The 19,239-nt window shown below is 46.4% G+C and overlaps 1 protein-coding gene across 1 annotated transcript in view; it reads right to left on the reverse strand.

The window, feature by feature from the left end:
• Nucleotides 1-19,239, reverse strand: part of NFX1 (nuclear transcription factor, X-box binding 1) — a 290,477-nt gene that overhangs the window by 259,203 nt on the left and 12,035 nt on the right. The window contains exon 2 of the mRNA XM_063922914.1: nucleotides 9,481-10,557. Within this exon, the coding sequence (XP_063778984.1) occupies nucleotides 9,481-10,557 (1,077 nt within the window). The remainder of the gene's footprint in view (nucleotides 1-9,480; nucleotides 10,558-19,239) is intronic.

Consider the following 19,239-nt stretch of genomic DNA (forward strand, 5'->3'; position numbering starts at 1 on the left):
GCTCCGCCTCCACATCATTTTCCTCCTCATACATGTCGACACAATCGTACCGACACACAGCACACACACAGGGAATGCTCTGATAGAGGACAGGACCCCACGAGCCCTTTCGGGAGACAGAGGGAGAGTTTGCCAGCACACACCAGAGCGCTATATATATACAGGGATAACCTTATATAAGTGTTTCTCAGTTCTATAGCTGCTGTATTTGTATTATCTGCCAATTAGTGCCCCCCCTCTCTTGTTTTACCCTGATTCTGTAGCAGGACTGCAGGGGAGAGTCAGGGAGCCGTCCTTCCAGCGGAGCTGTGAGGGAAAATGGCGCTTGTGTGCTGATGAGATAGGCTCCGCCCCCTTTTCGGCGGCCTTTTCTCCCGCTTTTTTTTTAGGAAAACTGGCAGGGGTTAAATGCATCCATATAGCCCAGGAGCTATATGTGATGCATTTCTTTAGCCATATAAGGTTTAAAACGTGTTTTATTGCGTCTCAGGGCGCTCCCCCCCAGCGCCCTGCACCCTCAGTGACCGGAGTGTGAAGTGTGCTGAGAGCAATGGCGCACAGCTGCAGTGCTGTGCGCTACCTTATTGAAGACAGGAACGTCTTATGCCGCCGATTTTTCCGGACCTCTTCGCTCTTCTGGCTCTGTAAGGGGGCCGGCGGCGCGGCTCCGGGACCCATCCAAGCTGAGCCTGTGATCGTCCCTCTGGAGCTAATGTCCAGTAGCCAAGAAGCCCAATCCACTCTGCATGCAGGTGAGTTCGCTTCTTCTCCCCTTAGTCCCACGATGCAGTGAGCCTGTTGCCAGCAGGTCTCACTGAAAATAAAAAACCTATTTAAACTTTTACTCTAAGCAGCTCAGGAGAGCTACCTAGCATGCACCCTTCTCGGCCGGGCACAAAAATCTAACTGAGGCTTGGAGGAGGGTCATAGGGGGAGGAGCCAGTGCACACCAGCTAGTCATAAAGCTTTTACTTTTGTGCCCAGTCTCCTGCGGAGCCGCTATTCCCCATGGTCCTTACGGAGTTCCCAGCATCCACTAGGACGTCAGAGAAAATAATAATAATAATAATTATTATTTAAAAGGTCCACAGGTAAAACTAATTATTTCACTTGCGATTCTGTGTGGAGACCTGGACAACATGCACTGTGTGGGGTCATGAGGAGAGAGAGAGTTTGAGGAACCTGTGTCTTAGCATATGCATCGTCCCATACATAGCTCTGTGATGCAGACAACCAGCAGACTTTGGGTATTATGTCTGCCATCTTTTGCCTGTTCAGGAACTAACCATGCTCGCAGCAATGCCATATTGAGCCTCTGTTACTTTAAAATGCCTCAAAATTACTGTATTGTGGAAGGTCGTCTCTGGAAAGAGGTAATGTTAAATTTGAGAGAACGATATAGCTAAATATCTAAAAGGTTAGGTAGAGTATTTACTATAAGCATGGTACTATGCAATTATTATCTAAATATTACCATTACATTTTCCAGGTAATATATAAACAAGAATAAAATTAGTCACAAAATTATAAATGTGTGTGAGTTCTGGCGCAAAAGCTAGCTGCCCAATCCTAACCTTCCTATGATCTGCCCAAATCCAGATCACAAAAGGGATACAAGTGAAGAAATAACAAGTGGAAGGGAGATCAAAGGCGCTGCTATACAAGTGACAAATATAATAAACAAAATTTGTATAATATACTTGCAAAACCTTAACGAAGGACCACAAGGTTTTGCAAGTATATTATACAAATTTTGTTTATTATATTTGTCACTTGTATAGCAGCGCCTTTGATCTCCCTTCCACTTGTTATTTCTTCAAGAATAAAATTAGTGTCTTTAAATGAATATACTAAAAGATAAGTTCATGAAACTGTTTATTAAGTAAAGGCTTATTTGAAATCAAACACATTAATTAGATACAGTGGATGACTAACATAATATGGAAGGGGTTACCCCACACACACACACACAAAACAAATAGCTGCAATATGATTATTTCTGGACATTGTGCTGGGTAAGAAACCATATATGTTCCAATTCTGGTCTAATTCTACAATATCAACAATGATATTGCATTGCGCCATAATACCATTTGTAAAATATGTATAGTCCTCACCTGCCAAATTAAATATTTAATGTTAGTATGAGCACCTAATGCTAAAAGAGAACATACTACATAAATCCTTTAAGTTTTCTAGGAAATCCACACATATCTGTTATACTAGATGTTTTTGATGGCAGGTGTAAATATAACAGCAGATACAACATTTGTACTAATGAAAAAGTCAGGTACTGAATGATGAAATGACCCAGTATTGGCACTGCCACTCTACAGTGTTTGATAGATTGAACATAATATAAAGTCAGTGCTGCTTAAGTATATTTTCCTTCCTCTAATCTGCATTTCTCTGACGTCCTAAGTGGATGCTGGGGACTCCGTCAGGACCAAGGGGATTAGCGGCTCCGCAGGAGACAGGGCACAAAACTAAAGCTTTAGGATCAGGTGGTGTGTACTGGCTCCTCCCCCCATGACCCTCCTCCAAGCCTCAGTTAGGTTTTTGTGCCCGTCCGAGCAGGGTGCAATCTAGGTGGCTCTCTTAAGGAGCTGCTTAGAAAAAGTTTTTAGGTTTCTTATTTTCAGTGAGTCCTGCTGGCAACAGGCTCACTGCATCGAGGGACTTAGGGGAGAGAAGTTCAACTCACCTGCGTGCAGGATGGATTGGCTTCTTAGGCTACTGGACACCATTAGCTCCAGAGGGAGTCGGAACACAGGTCTCACCCTGGGGTTCGTCCCGGAGCCGCGCCGCCGACCCCCCTTGCAGATGCTGAAGATTGAAGGTCCAGAAACCGGCGGCAGAAGGCTTTTCAGTCTTCATGAAGGTAGCGCACAGCACTGCAGCTGTGCGCCATTGTTGTCACACACTTCACACCAACGGTCACGGAGGGTGCAGGGCGTTGCTGGGGGCGCCCTGGGCAGCAATGTATAATACCTTATTCTGGCTAAAAATACATCTCACATAGCCCCTGGAGGCTATATGGATGTATTTAACCCCTGCCAGGTCTCAGAAAAACGGGAGAAGAAGCCCGCCGAAAAGGGGGCGGGGCCTATTCTCCTCAGCACACAGCGCCATTTTCCCTCACAGAAAGGCTGGTGGGAAGGCTCCCAGGCTCTTCCCTGCACTGCACTACAGAAACAGGGTTAAAACAGAGAGAGGGGGCACTTATTTGGCGATATGTATATATATATTAAAATGCTATAAGGGAAAAACACTTATATAAAGGTTGTCCCTGTATAATATAGCGTTTTTGGTGTGTGCTGGCAAACTCTCCCTCTGTCTCCCCAAAGGGCTAGTGGGGTCCTGTCCTCTATCAGAGCATTCCCTGTGTGTGTGCTGTGTGTCGGTACTTGTGTGTCGACATGTATGAGGACGATGTTGGTGAGGAGGCGGAGCAATTGCCGGTAATGGTGATGTCACTCTCTAGGGAGTCGACACCGGAATGGATGGCTTATTTAAGGAATTACGTGATAATGTCAACACGCTGCAAGGTCGGTTGACGACATGAGACGGCCGGCAAACCAATTAGTACCTGTCCAGGCGTCTAAAACACCGTCAGGGGCGTTAAAACGTCCTTTTACCTCAGTCGGTCGACACAGACACGGACACGGACTCCAGTGTCGACGGTGAAGAAACAAACGTATTTTCCTTTAGGGCCACACGTTACTTGTTAAGGGCAATGAAGGAGATGTTACATATTTCTGATACTACAAGTACCACAAAAAAGGGTATTATGTGGAGTGTGAAAAAACTACATGTGGTTTTTCCTGAATCAGATAAATTAAATGAAGTGTGTGATGATGCGTGGGTTTCCCCCGATAGAAAATTATTGGCGGTATACCCTTTCCCGCCAGAAGTTATGGCGCGTTGGGAAACACACCTTAGGGTGGATAAGGCGCTCACACGCTTATAAAAACAAGTGGCGTTACCGTCTCCAGATACGGACGCCCTCAAGGAGCCAACTGATAGGAGGTTGGAAAATATCCTAAAAAGTATATACACACATACTGGTGTTATACTGCGACCAGCGATCGCCTCAGCCTGGATGGGCAGCGCTGGGGTGGCTTGGTCGGATTCCCTGACTGGAAATATTGATACCCTTGACAGGGACAGTATTTTATTGACTATAGAGCATTTAAAAGATGCATTTCTATATATGCGAAACTCTGGCATCAAGAGTAAGTGCGATGTCCATATCTGCCAGACGATGTTTCTGGACACGACAGTGGTCAGGTGATGCAGATTCCAAACGGCACATGGAAGTATTGCCGTATAAAGGGGAGGAGTTATTTGGGGTCGGTCCATCGGACCTGGTGGCCACGGCAACAGCCAGAAAATCCACCTTTTTTACCCCAAGTCACATCTCAGCAGAAAAAGACATAGTCTTTTCAGCCTCAGTCCTTTCGTCCCCATAATATCTGCCCAGGGATAGAGGTAAGGGAAGAAGACTGCAGCAGGCAGCCCATTCCCAGGAACAGAAGCCTTCCACCGCTTCTGCCAAGTCCTCAGCATGACGCTGGGGCCGTACAAACAGGTGCGGTGGGGGGTCGTCTCAAGAGTTTCAGCACGCAGTGGGCTCACTCGCAAGTGGACCCCTGGATCCTACAAGTAGTATCCCAGGGGTACAGATTGGAAATTCGAGACGTCTCCCCCTCGCAGGTTCCTGAAGTTTGCTTTACCAACGTCTACCTCCGACAGGGAGGCAGTATTGGAAACAATTCACAAGCTGTATTCCCAGCAGGTGATAATCAAAGTACCCCTCCTACAACAAGTAAAGGGGTATTATTCCACACTATATTGTGGCACTGAAGCCAGACGGCTCGGTGAGACCTATTCTAAATGGAGTCACTCAGAGCAGTGATAGCGAACCAGGAAGAAGGGGACTATATGGTGTCCCTGGACATCAAGGATGCTTACCTCCATGTCCAAATTTGCCCTTCTCACAAAGGGTACCTCAGGTTCGTGGTACAAAACTGTCACTATCAGTTTCAGACGCTGCCGTTTGGATTGTCCACGGCACCCCGGGTCTTTACCAAGGTAATGGCTGAAATGATGATTCTTCTTCAAAGAAAAGGCGTCTTAATTATCCCTTACTTGGACGATCTCCTGATAAGGGCAAGGTCCAGAGAACAGTTGGAGGTCTGAGTAGCACTATCTCAAGTAGTTCTACGACAGCACGGGTGGATTCTAAATATTCCAAAATCGCAGCTGTCTCCGACGACACGTCTGCTGTCCCTAGGGATGATTCTGGACACAGTCCAGAAAAAGGTGTTTCTCCCGGAGGAGAAAGCCAGGGAGTTATCCGAGCTAGTCAGGAACCTCCAAAAACCAGGAAAAGTGTCAGTGCATCATTGCACAAGGGTCCTGGGAAAAATGGTGGCTTCTTACGAAGCGATTCCATTCGGCAGATTTCACGCAAGAACTTTTCAGTGGGATCTGCTGGACAAATGGTCCGGATCGCATCTTCAGATGCATCAGCGGATAACCCTGTCTCCAAGGACAAGGGTGTCTCTTCTGTGGTGGCTGCAGAGTGCTCATCTACTAAAGTGCCACAGTTATGCATTCAGGACTGGGTCCTGGTGACCACGGATTCCAGCTTGAAAGGCTGGGGAGCAGTCACACAGGGAAAAAAAAAAAAAAAAAAAAATTTCCAGGGAGTGTGATCAAGTCTGGGGACTTCTCTCCGCATAAATATACTGGAGCTAAGAGCAATTTACAATGCTCTAAGCTTAGCAAGACCTCTGCTTCAAGGTCAGCCGGTATTGATCCAGTGGGACAACATCACGGCAGTCGCCCACGTAAACAGACAGGGCGGCACAAGAAGCAGGAGGACAATGGCAGAAACTGCAAGGATTCTTCGCTGGGCGAAAAATCATGTGATAGCACTGTCAGCAGTGTTCATTCCGGGAGTGGACAACTGGGAAGCAGACTTCCTCAGCACGACCTCCACCCGGGAGAGTGGGGACTTCATCGAGAAGTTGTTTCCACATGATTGTGCACCGTTGGGAAAGACCAAAGGTGGACATGATGGCGTCCCGCCTGAACAAAAAACTGGACAGGTATTGCGCCAGGTCAAGAGACCCTCAGGAAATAGCTGTGGACGTTCTGGTAACACCATGGGTGTACCAGTCGGTGTATGTGTTCCCTCCTCTGCTTCTCATACCAAAGGTACTGAGAATTATAAGACGTAGAGGAGTAAGAACTATACTCGTGGCTCCGGATGGGCCAAGAAGGACTTGGTACCCGGAACTTCATGAGATGCTCACAGAGGACTCAGGGCCTCTGCCGATAAGAAGGGACTTGCTTCAGCAAGTACCATGTCTGTTCCAAGACTTACCGCGGGTGCGTTTGACGGCATGGCGGTTGAACGCCGGATCCTAAGGGAAAAAAAAGGCATTCCGGAAGAGGTCATTCCTACCCTGGTCAAAGCCAGGAAGGAGGTGACCGCACAACATTATCACCACATGTGGCGAAAATATGTTGCGTGGTGTGAGGCCAGGAAGGCCCCACGAAGAAATTTCAACTCGGTCGATTCCTGCATTTCCTGCAAACAGGAGTGTCTATGGGCCTCAAATTGGGGTCCATTAAGGTTCAAATTTCGGCCCTGTCGATTTTCTTCCAGAAAGAATTGGCTTCAGTTCCTGAAGTCCAGAAATTTGACAAGGGAGTACTGCATATACAACCCCCTTTTGTGCCTCCAGTGGCACTGTGGGATCTCAACGTAGTCCTGGGATTCCTCAAATCACGTTGGTTTAATCCGCTCAAATCTGTGGATTTGAAATATCTCACATGGAAAGTGACCATGATGTTGGCCCTGGCCTCGGCCAGGCGAGTGTCAGAATTGGCGGCTTTGTCTCACAAAAGCCCATATCTGATTGTCCATTCGGACAGGGCAGAGCTGCGGACTCGTCCCCAGTTTCTCCCTAAGGTGGTGTCAGCGTTTCATCTGAACCAGCTTATTGTGGTACCTGCGGCTACTAGAGACTTGGAGGACTCCAAGTTGCTAGATGTTGTCAGGGCCCTGAAAATATAGATTTCCAGGACGGCTGGAGTCAGGAAAACTGACTTGCTGTTATCCTGTATGCACCCAAAAAACTGGGTGCTCTTGCTTCTAAGCAGACGATTGCTAGTTATGTGTAGTACAATTCAGCTTGCACATTCTGTGGCAGGACTGCCACAGCCAAAATATATAAATGCCCATTCCACAAGGAAGGTGGGCTCATCTTGGGCGACTGCCCGAGGGGTCTCGGCTTTACAACTTTGCCGAGCTGCTACTTGGTCAGGGGCACACCCTGGCTGAGGAGGACCTGGAGTTCTCTCACTCGGTGCTGCAGAGTCATCCGCACTCTCCCGCCCGTTTGGGAGCTTTGGTATAATCCCCATGGTCCTGACGGAGTCCCCAGCATCCACTTAGGACGTCAGAGAAAATAAGATTTTACTTACCGATAAATCTATTTCTCGTAGTCCGTAGTGGATGCTGGGCGCCCATCCCAAGTGCGGATTGTCTGCAATACTTGTACATAGTTATTGTTACAAAAAAATCGGGTTGTTATTGTTGTGAGCCGTCTGTTCAGAGGCTCCTACGTTTGTCATACTGTTAACTGGGTTTAGATCACAAGTTATACGGTGTGATTGGTGTGGCTGGTATGAGTCTTACCCGGGATTCAAGATCCTTCCTTATTGTGTACGCTCGTCCGGGCACAGTATCCTAACTGAGGCTTGGAGGAGGGTCATGGGGGGGAGGAGCCAGTACACACCACCTGATCCTAAAGCTTTAGTTTTGTGCCCTGTCTCCTGCGGAGCCGCTAATCCCCTTGGTCCTGACGGAGTCCCCAGCATCCACTACAGACTACGAGAAATAGATTTATCGGTAAGTAAAATCTTATTTTTCTCTACATTGCAGACACACCACCTCAAATATGCACTAAGAGGGGGTTTAAAATTGTGAGAGATAAAGTACTAGCCAATCAGTTTCTACCTTACATTATACAGGCTGTGTTTGAAAAATAACAGTTAAGAGCTTATTGGTTGGTACTTTATCTCTCACAATTTTATTATTCTTCAAGCTTTGATAAGTACCCCCTCTATATAACTTTCTAACTTTACCATATATCAAACAGTAGACATTTTTGTTTATCAAAATAAATTGCTGGACATTATGTTAACTGAAGAGGTACGAATGGATAAAATGTGCAAAATGTTTATTACAATAAATATACTGTAAATAGGAACTATTTAATAGTGTGTTCAAAAAGCATACTGTATCCCTATTATTCTTATACAGGTTGAGTATCCCATATCCAAATATTCCGAAATACGGAATTTCTTGAGTGAGACTGAGATAGTAAAACCTTTGTTTTTTGATGGCTCAGTGTACACAAACTTTGTTTAATACACAAAAATATTACAAATATTGTATTAAATGACCTTCAGGATGTGTGTATAAGGTGTATACGGAACATAAATTAATTGTGTGTATGTACACAAACTTTAATGCACAAAGTTATTAAAAATATTGGCTAAAATTAGCTTTAGGCTGTGTGTATAAGGTGTATATGAAACCTAAATGCATTCTGTGCTTAGACTTAGGTCCCATCACCATGATATCTCATTATGGTATGCAATTATTCCAAAATACGGAAAAATCCGATATCCAAAATACCTCTGGTGCCAAGCATTTTGGATATGGGATACTCAATCTGTACGACCATTTTTCCAGTAGCCAATCAGCTTACATTAACTTACCTGTCTGTATGTATGTTTTGGAAGTAGGGGAGGAAACTGGGTGGTCTTCAGTATGCCGACTGTCGGGATCCCGGCGCACAGTATACCGGCGCCGGAATCCCGACAGCCGGCATACCTACACTTTTTCTCCCTCGTGGGGTCCACGACCCCCCCCTGGAGGGAGAATAAAATAGCGTGGCGCGCGTAGCGCACCTCCGTGCCCGCAGCGCGGCGAGCGCAGTGAGCCCGCAAGGGGCTCATTTGCGCTCGCCACGCTGTCGGTATGCCGGCGGTCGGGCTCCCGGCGCCGGTATGCTGGTCGCCGGGAGCCCGGCCGCCGGCATACCATACTACACCCGAGGAAACTGGTGTGCCCAAAGGAAACCCAAGCATGTGGTAAGAACATGCTAAGTGCTCACAGATTGGGATTCTGAACAATGCCCTCTCAGCAAAAAGGTTTGAACAGAAGGTAGGTACAACTGTAGTTTGTGTACAATGATATGGACTCCTTTTTCTCTTAAACTAGAAGTATTATGCAACTACTGTCATTACAAAACTTATGCTGTAAAAATGTGACATTCAAAAAAAAATGTTAACAAATAAAACTGCTTGAATTTTATGTAAATTATGTGTTATTATTGTGTTTCTTATGAAACATTCATTAGCCCTCTCTTCTGAAATATTTTATGGACAGCTTACCTGTATGTGTTTCCTTGTTCTTTGGTATGTTCTGTTTCTTCCACGCTCTGCTAGGTCCTGGCTGCATAGATGGTTTAGAAGCACGGTCCTGAGGTGGATGTTTCCTTCCTGCATGTCTGTCCCCATCAGTTGCCCAGTGGTGACTACTGTGAAATTTTGGCTCTTGATAGGTGTTAGATAAGGAAGGTTCTTTTTTCCTCTCTGTTTTCTTCTCTTTTGATGGAATAGTTGCTGATTGGATTTTGTCATGCCTTAAAGACTTACTGCCTTGGGCTCCATTCTGCTTACTTGCCTGAAGATCATCATGAGGCTTTTTCCAATCTATAGGTTCTCGTGAAGGCCTGTTACCAAGACAGGAATGTCTGTGCTTTTCTTCACTCCGTTCAACACCATCATAATGTTCAAGTCTAGATTTAAAATGGTCCTCTTTAGGTGTCCCTGATTTCACAATGTCTGGAGGTGGAATATTTTCAAACATCTCATCAGTTTTTTGCTTGGGAGCTACCCGCTTCTCTCGTTCGTATGAATGTTTTGTTCTGTCACGGGGTCCCCTCAAAGATCCCCCTGACACATGCGTTAGTCTCTTTGGCTTGGCACCTCGGCTGTCGGCGCTGCCAAGCTCCTTCTCACTTTCCGATGAACATAACTCAGTGGGATCTCTTGTTCTTACACGCCAGTCACCAAGTGGTGTGGTTCCAACAAAAGACGGTCTTGCTGATGTGTCAGAGAGAGGCTGCCTTGGGTGGTTCCTAGTGTGTGACCTTTCACTTCTAGATCGATGCCATCTTTGATTCTGGAAACTGTGGCTCTTCACAGGTTTTCTTGTGGTCTCTGGGGATCCTTGCTGTCCACTCCCATTGTTATTTCTAGGAGGTGTGTCGTAGGTGTGAATTTTTTGTGACGGGCTGTCTGGATTACTCTCTCTAGGTGCCTGATACTGATGAGAATTGGGCAAATTACTGTTTCTGCTCCAATTTCTATTACTTTCAGGTCTTCCATTATTTCTCCAGCTAGAGTGATGACTTAGATGCTCTCTGGGGATAAAGTCAGCTGCCTCAGGGTTGTATTTTGTTGGCCCTAAAAAAGAAATATAGTTTAAACAAATCAGTTATTTATTAGCTTTAATAAAGCATTTAGGAGCTGACCCCACTCTCTCTATTTTCAGATCTAAATCAGAAATGCAAAGTTCTACACAAAGCCATGCTGATAATAGTCAAATTGTATACTAATGCTGTATATTTAATTAGGATTTCAAAGCTTTATCATATACAGGGATTAATAGATTTTAAATGTATTAGTAACATCTAAAATTGTATACTTAGAACAGCAAATTAAAACTATTATGTGACATTCATCATATGTTTTCATTTGCAATCATAGGCATAGAATTCAAAGGTTCTGGAGGGTCTATCACAAACGGTCTTTGCTTGCGTTTTTTTTTGTTTTTTTTTTTATTACTTTTTATTAAGGTATCAAAAGAAAAGCAACAGAAAATATTAAACAGTAAATCAATAGACCATTACGATCATCGTACATAATCACTGAAAGTTGGGTGGAGAAATTACAAACATGTCGATATATGTGGTAGGGAGTTGGTAGGGTCAGAGAGTAGCATAAATATACAATATCAATATAGACTCGTATAGTATTAGTCACGTCCGGAGCTCGGGGGAAATCAAAGCAACGTAATTGGCGGGTCTTGTATCGCTAACCTCGTGAGATACCAGACAGTGTTTTTTAGGCTGTGATGTATTTGCGTTCTAGTAGAAAGGGGTAGTGTAGCTATATATGATTCCCACATTAAGAAAAATCTTTCCACTTCCCTCTCTTTATGTAATAGTGTTTCCATCCAATCCATCTTGAAAATAAAATTTAATTTAGTCAAAAAATAAGAATTTACTTACCGATAATTCTATTTCTCGGAGTCCGTAGTGGATGCTGGGGTTCCTGAAAGGACCATGGGGAATAGCGGCTCCGCAAGAGACAGGGCACAAAAAGTAAAGCTTTTCCAGATCAGGTGGTGTGCACTGGCTCCTCCCCCTATGACCCTCCTCCAGACTCCAGTTAGGTACTGTGCCCGGACGAGCGTACACAATAAGGGAGGATTTTGAATCCCGGGTAAGACTCATACCAGCCACACCAATCACACCGTACAACTTGTGATCTAAACCCAGTTAACAGTATGATAACAGAGGAGCCTCTGAAAGATGGCTCCCTAAACAATAACCCGAATTAGTTAACAATAACTATGTACAAGTATTGCAGATAATCCGCACTTGGGATGGGCGCCCAGCATCCACTACGGACTCCGAGAAATAGAATTATCGGTAAGTAAATTCTTATTTTCTCTATCGTCCTAGTGGATGCTGGGGTTCCTGAAAGGACCATGGGGATTATACCAAAGCTCCCAAACGGGCGGGAGAGTGCGGATGACTCTGCAGCACCGAATGAGAGAACTCCAGGTCCTCCTTTGCCAGGGTATCAAATTTGTAGAATTTTACAAACGTGTTCTCCCCTGACCACGTAGCTGCTCGGCAGAGTTGTAATGCCGAGACCCCTCGGGCAGCCGCCCAAGATGAGCCCACCTTCCTTGTGGAATGGGCCTTAACAGATTTAGGCTGTGGCAGGCCTGCCACAGAATGTGCAAGTTGAATTGTGTTACAAATCCAACGAGCAATCGACTGCTTAGAAGCAGGCGCACCCAACTTGTTGGGTGCATACAGTATAAACAGCGAGTCAGATTTTCTGACTCCAGCCGTCCTTGAAATGTATATTTTTAAAGCTCTGACAACGTCCAACAACTTGGAGTCCTCCAAGTCGCTTGTAGCCGCAGGCACTACAATAGGCTGGTTCAGGTGAAACGCTGATACCACCTTAGGGAGAAAATGCGGACGCGTCCGCAGCTCTGCCCTATCCGAATGGAAAATTAAATAAGGGCTTTTATAAGATAAAGCCGCCAGTTCAGATACTCTCCTGGCGGACGCCAGGGCCAGTAACATAGTCACTTTCCATGTGAGATATTTCAAATCCACATCTTTTAGTGGTTCAAACCAATGGGATTTGAGGAAATCTAAAACTACATTTAGATCCCACGGTGCCACCGGAGGCACCACAGGAGGCTGTATATGCAGTACTCCCTTGACAAAAGTCTGGACCTCAGGAACTGAGGCCAATTCTTTTTGGAAGAATATTGACAGGGCCGAAATTTGAACCTTAATAGATCCCAATTTGAGACCCATAGACAATCCTGATTGCAGGAAATGTAGGAAACGACCCAGTTGAAATTCCTCCGTCGGAGCACTCCGATCCTCGCACCACGCAACATATTTCCGCCAAATGCGGTGATAATGCTTCGCGGTGACTTCCTTTCTTGCCTTAATCAAGGTAGGAATGACTTCTTCTGGAATGCCTTTTCCTTTTAGGATCTGGCGTTCAACCGCCATGCCGTCAAACGCAGCCGCGGTAAGTCTTGGAATAGACACGGTCCCTGCTGAAGCAGGTCCTGTCTTAGAGGTAGAGGCCACGGATCGTCCGTGACCATCTCTTGAAGTTCCGGGTACCAAGACCTTCTTGGCCAATCCGGAGCCACTAGTATCGTTCTTACTCCGCTTTGCCTTATGATTCTCAATACCTTTGGTATGAGAGGCAGAGGAGGAAACACATACACCGACTGGTACACCCAAGGTGTTACCAGCGCGTCCACAGCTATTGCCTGCGGATCTCTTGACCTGGCGCAATACCTGTCCAGTTTTTTGTTGAGGCGAGACGCCATCATGTCCACCATTGGTCTTTCCCAACGGTTTATTAGCATGTGGAAAACTTCTGGATGAAGTCCCCACTCTCCCGGGTGAAGATCGTGTCTGCTGAGGAAGTCTGCTTCCCAGTTGTCCACTCCCGGGATGAACACTGCTGACAGTGCTATCACGTGATTCTCCACCCAGCGAAGGATCCTGGCAGCTTCTGCCATTGCACTCCTGCTTCTTGTGCCGCCCTGTCTGTTTACATGGGCGACTGCCGTGATGTTGTCCGACTGGATCAACACCGGTCTTCCTTGAAGCAGAGGTTCCGCCTGGCTTAGAGCATTGTAGATTGCTCTTAGTTCCAGAATGTTTATGTGAAGAGACTTTTCCAGGCTCGACCACACTCCCTGGAAGTTTCTTCCTTGTGTGACTGCTCCCCAGCCTCTCAGGCTGGCGTCCGTGGTCACCAGGATCCAATCCTGTATGCCGAATCTGCGGCCCTCCAATAGATGAGCCCTCTGCAACCACCACAGAAGAGATACCCTTGTCGTTGGAGACAGGGTTATCCGCAGGTGCATCTGAAGATGCGACCCTGACCATTTGTCCAACAGATCCCTTTGGAAAATTCTTGCATGGAATCTGCCGAATGGAATTGCTTCGTAAGAAGCCACCATTTTTCCCAGGACTCTTGTGCATTGATGTACAGACACCTTTCCTGGTTTTAGGAGATTCCTGACCAGGTCGGATAACTCCTTGGCTTTTTCCTCGGGAAGAAAAACCTTTTTCTGAACCGTGTCCAGAATCATCCCTAGGAACAGCAGACGAGTTGTCGGTATTAGTTGGGATTTTGGAATATTCAGAATCCATCCGTGCTGCTTTAGCACCTCTTGAGATATTGCTAATCCCATCTCTAGCTGTTCTCTGGACCTTGCCCTTATTAGGAGATCGTCCAAGTATGGGATAATTAATACGCCTTTTCTTCGAAGAAGAATCATCATCTCGGCCATTACCTTTGTAAAGATCCGAGGTGCCGTGGACAAACCAAACGGCAGCGTCTGAAACTGATAGTGACAGTTTTGTACAACGAACCTGAGGTACCCCTGGTGTGAGGGGTAAATTGGAACGTGGAGATACGCATCCTTGATGTCCAAGGATACCATAAAGTCCCCCTCTTCCAGGTTCGCTATCACTGCTCTGAGTGACTCCATCTTGAACTTGAACTTCTTTATGTACAGGTTCAAGGACTTCAGATTTAGAATAGGCCTTACCGAGCCATCCGGCTTCGGTACCACAAATAGAGTGGAATAATACCCCTTCCCTTGTTGTAGAAGAGGTACCTTGACTATCACCTGCTGAGAGTACAGCTTGTGAATGGCTTCCAAAACCGTCTCCCTTTCGGAAGGGGAAGTTGGTAAAGCAGACTTCAGGAAACGGCGAGGTGGATCTGTCTCTAATTCCAACCTGTACCCCTGAGATATTATCTGCAGGATCCAGGGATCTACCTGCGAGTGAGCCCACTGCGCGCTGTAATTTTTGAGACGACCTCCCACCGTCCCCGAGTCCGCTTGAGAAGCCCCAGCGTCATGCTGAGGCTTTTGTAGAAGCCGGGGAGGGCTTCTGTTCCTGGGAAGGAGCTGCCTGTTGCTGTTTCTTCCCTCGACCTCTGCCTCGTGGCAGATATGAATAGCCCTTTGCTCTCTTATTTTTAAAGGAACGAAAGGGCTGCGGTTGAAAAGTCGGTGCCTTTTTCTGTTGGGGAGTGACTTGAGGTAGAAAGGTGGATTTCCCGGCTGTAGCCGTGGCCACCAAATCTGATAGACCGACTCCAAATAACTCCTCCCCTTTATACGGCAAAACTTCCATATGCCGTTTTGAATCCGCATCGCCTGTCCACTGTCGCGTCCATAAAGCTCTTCTGGCCGAAATGGACATAGCACTTACCCGTGATGCCAGTGTGCAGATATCCCTCTGTGCATCACGCATATAAAGAAATGCATCCTTTATTTGTTCTAACGACAGTAAAATATTGTCCCTGTCCAGGGTATCAATATTTTCAATCAGGGACTCTGACCAAACTACCCCAGCACTGCACATCCAGGCAGACGCTATAGCTGGTCGTAGTATAACACCTGCATGTGTGTATATACTTTTTTGGATATTTTCCATCCTCCTATCTGATGGATCTTTAAGTGCGGCCGTCTCAGGAGAAGGTAACGCCACTTGTTTTGATAAGCGTGTTAGCGCCTTGTCCACCCTAGGAGGTGTTTCCCAGCGCTCCCTAACCTCTGGCGGGAAAGGGTATAATGCCAATAATTTCTTTGAAATTATCAGCTTTTTATCAGGGGCAACCCACGCTTCATCACACACGTCATTTAATTCTTCTGATTCAGGAAAAACTATAGGTAGTTTTTTCACACCCCACATAATACCCTGTTTAGTGGTACCTGTAGTATCAGCTAAATGTAACGCCTCCTTCATTGCCAAAATCATATAACGTGTGGCCCTACTGGAAAATACGGTTGATTGGTCACCGTCACCACTGGAATCAGTGCCTGTGTCTGGGTCTGTGTCGACCGACTGAGGCAAAGGGCGTTTTACAGCCCCTGACGGTGTTTGAGGCGCCTGGACAGGCACTAATTGATTGTCCGGCCGCCTCATGTCGTCAAACGACTGCTTAAGCGAGTTGACGCTATCCCGTAATTCCACAAATAAAGGCATCCATTCTGGTGTCGACCCCCTAGGAGGTGACATCCCCATATTTGGCAATTGCTCCGCCTCCACACCAATATCGTCCTCATACATGTCGACACACACGTACCGACACACAGCAGACACACAGGGAATGCTCTAAACGAAGACAGGACCCACTAGCCCTTTGGGGAGACAGAGGGAGAGTCTGCCAGCACACACCAAAAAGCGCTATATATGACAGGGATAGCCTTATAATAAGTGCTCCCTTATAGCTGCTTTATATATATCAAGATATTGCCATTAAATTTGCCCCCCCTCTCTGTTTTACCCTGTTTCTGTAGTGCAGTGCAGGGGAGAGACCTGGGAGCCGTCCTGACCAGCGGAGCTGTGAGAGGAAATGGCGCCGTGTGCTGAGGAGATAGGCCCCGCCCCTTTTTCGGCGGGCTCGTCTCCCGCTATTTTGTGAATACAGGCAGGGGTTAAATATCTCCATATAGCCTCTGGGGGCTATATGTGAGGTATTTTTAGCCTTTTAATAGGTTTTCATTTGCCTCCCAGGGCGCCCCCCCCCAGCGCCCTGCACCCTCAGTGACTGCGTGTGAAGTGTGCTGAGAGGAAAATGGCGCACAGCTGCAGTGCTGTGCGCTACCTTTAGAAGACTGCAGGAGTCTTCAGCCGCCGATTCTGGACCTCTTCTTACTTCAGCATCTGCAAGGGGGCCGGCGGCGCGGCTCCGGTGACCATCCAGGCTGTACCTGTGATCGTCCCTCTGGAGCTGATGTCCAGTAGCCAAGAAGCCAATCCATCCTGCACGCAGGTGAGTTCACTTCTTCTCCCCTCTGTCCCTCGTTGCAGTGATCCTGTTGCCAGCAGGAATCACTGTAAAATAAAAAACCTAAGCTAAACTTTCTCTAAGCAGCTCTTTATGAGAGCCACCTAGAATTGCACCCTTCTCGGCCGGGCACAAAAATCTAACTGGAGTCTGGAGGAGGGTCATAGGGGGAGGAGCCAGTGCACACCACCTGATCTGGAAAAGCTTTACTTTTTGTGCCCTGTCTCCTGCGGAGCCGCTATTCCCCATGGTCCTTTCAGGAACCCCAGCATCCACTAGGACGATAGAGAAATAAGGGTATTTGAGGCGGTGTGCTATCCAACCAGCCTTGTAATATTGTTATCCTCCCTGCTGCACTGACGGCTAGCAGGAGTTTTTTGCATGCCAGGGTTATTTGTTGATGGGGGTCGAATAATCCCAGGATCGCCCATTCCGGAGTGAAGGGGACATGGTTAACCAGTTTGGCTTCCGCATATCTGCGGATTAGGTGCCAAAAATACTGAATGACGGGGCAAGCCCATAGACAATGAAAAGTGTCAGCTTCTTCCTGATGGCAGCGTAAGCAAGCATGGCTCTCCGAAGTGCCCATGCGATAGCGCTTTAGTGGTGATAAGTATGTGTTGTGGTATGTGTTCAGGAATAATTCAGTGTACATGCTAGCCGATAGAGTTCTTTGGGAAAACACTAAAGCTTTCTCCAGTGTCGGTATAGTTAGGGTCGGGAAATGAGTTAGCCATTTCGACATCCCTTCTGGTATGGCAGCATTATCCAATATAGCTCTTAAAAAATTATAATGAATGGATAGAGCTTTGCATTGGGGCAGTGGGTGGGTCAAGAGGTTATCCAAAGGATTGTTCTAATCTTTTTTAGAGAAATGTTTCAGTACATGGGTTGTGTAAAAACGCAATTGTAAGAGTGCCAGTGGGTAAGAGGCCACTACGGGATAGGCAACTGATAATTCCCCAGGTGTGAGAGAGCGATCTTGGGTAGTAGAGACCACTGACTTTAAGGTATGCAAGCCCTCCACACTCCAAGCAATGAAAGGGTGAGCAGCCATGCCATCAAGGAAGTTGGGATTCCGGAGCAGGGGTAAATGGAGGGAATGGTATGAGTTAAGGCCCTTTTTATGGCGCAAGATATGCCATAACCGTCTAGTGGATCATAATAACGGGTTGGATCGTATTGGCTCTGAGATTTCCTGGTCATGAAGGTGGAGGAAACAGGTTAGGTCGTAATCAGCCAAGAAGTTTTGTTCCAGGGACGTATCAGTATATATTGACGTTTTAGAGATCCAATCACGTAAGTGACGTAGGAGGGCTGCTTGATTGTGGGTCACAATGTCTGGAAGGTTTATACCTCCATTATTTTTTGGCTGTTGTAGTTTTCGCAAAGCAGTTCTGGTACCATTCCAGATAAACCTACGGATAGTCGAGTTAATGTGGAGAGAGTCAGTTTTAGTCAGTAAAATTGGCAATGATTGGATGGGATATAATAGGCGTGGGATCGCCATCATCTTGAGAAGATTAGCTCTGCCCAAGAACGATAGAGTCAAACGGCTCCATGATTTTATATCCTCAGTAAGTACGTGAATAGCCTTGGTAACATTCAATTTGCACAGTGAATGTAAATTACGGGGTAACAGGACTCCTAAATAGGGGATATAATTTGTTGCCCATATGAATGGGAACCACAGGGCCCAACAGGGGCGTCCAACCGTGCCACCCAGGAGCATTGCAGTGGCCCCGTTGGGCCCGATATGGAGCTGAAATTTTCAATTGTGTGTAAAATAGATGTATGGGGGGATTCTGAATTACCAATATAAAGGAGAATGTCGTCTGCAAATGCAGATATTTTAATTTCTCGGCTTCCAAGTTTAATGCCTTGAAATGTGAGGTCACTTTGCAGAGATCGCAGTAGGGGGTCTAAGGCCAGGTTAAACAGTAAGGGGGATAGTGGGCACCCCTGATGCGTTCCCCTTTCCAAGGTAAATTGAGGTCCCACCATGCCATTAATCAGTAAAGAAGCTGAGGGGGTGGAATATAAGTGGTGTATGAGATCTATGAAACCCGTGTCAAAAGCCCTCCCTTCCAATATTTTAAATAGATGCGGCCATAAGACCGTGTCAAACGTTTTGTGGATGTCCAGGCTGAGAAGCATGTTCTGTTCCCTAGGGGAATTGTTCGCCATAGCGATCGCTGCTATTGCTGTTCGGATTGCTTTAATTGCATGACGACCTTGGACAAAGCCCATTTGGTGGTCAGTCAATAGGTCAGGAAGGATGGTTTGAAGGCAGGTGGCTAAAATCTTGGCTAAGAGCTTGTAATCGACATTAAGCAGACTTATTGGCCTGTAAGATGTTAGCAGAGTGGGGTCCTTGTTAGGTTTGGGTAGGAGAATTATGTGGGCAGCGTTAAAGGTAGGATAGGTCAATCCATGTGTTTGGATGCCTTTGAGTAATTCTAATAAAGTGTGGGAGATGAGAGGTTGTAGTATACG

Source organism: Pseudophryne corroboree, chromosome 5, assembly GCF_028390025.1.
Source record: "Pseudophryne corroboree isolate aPseCor3 chromosome 5, aPseCor3.hap2, whole genome shotgun sequence".
Classification (NCBI taxonomy): domain Eukaryota; kingdom Metazoa; phylum Chordata; class Amphibia; order Anura; family Myobatrachidae; genus Pseudophryne; species Pseudophryne corroboree.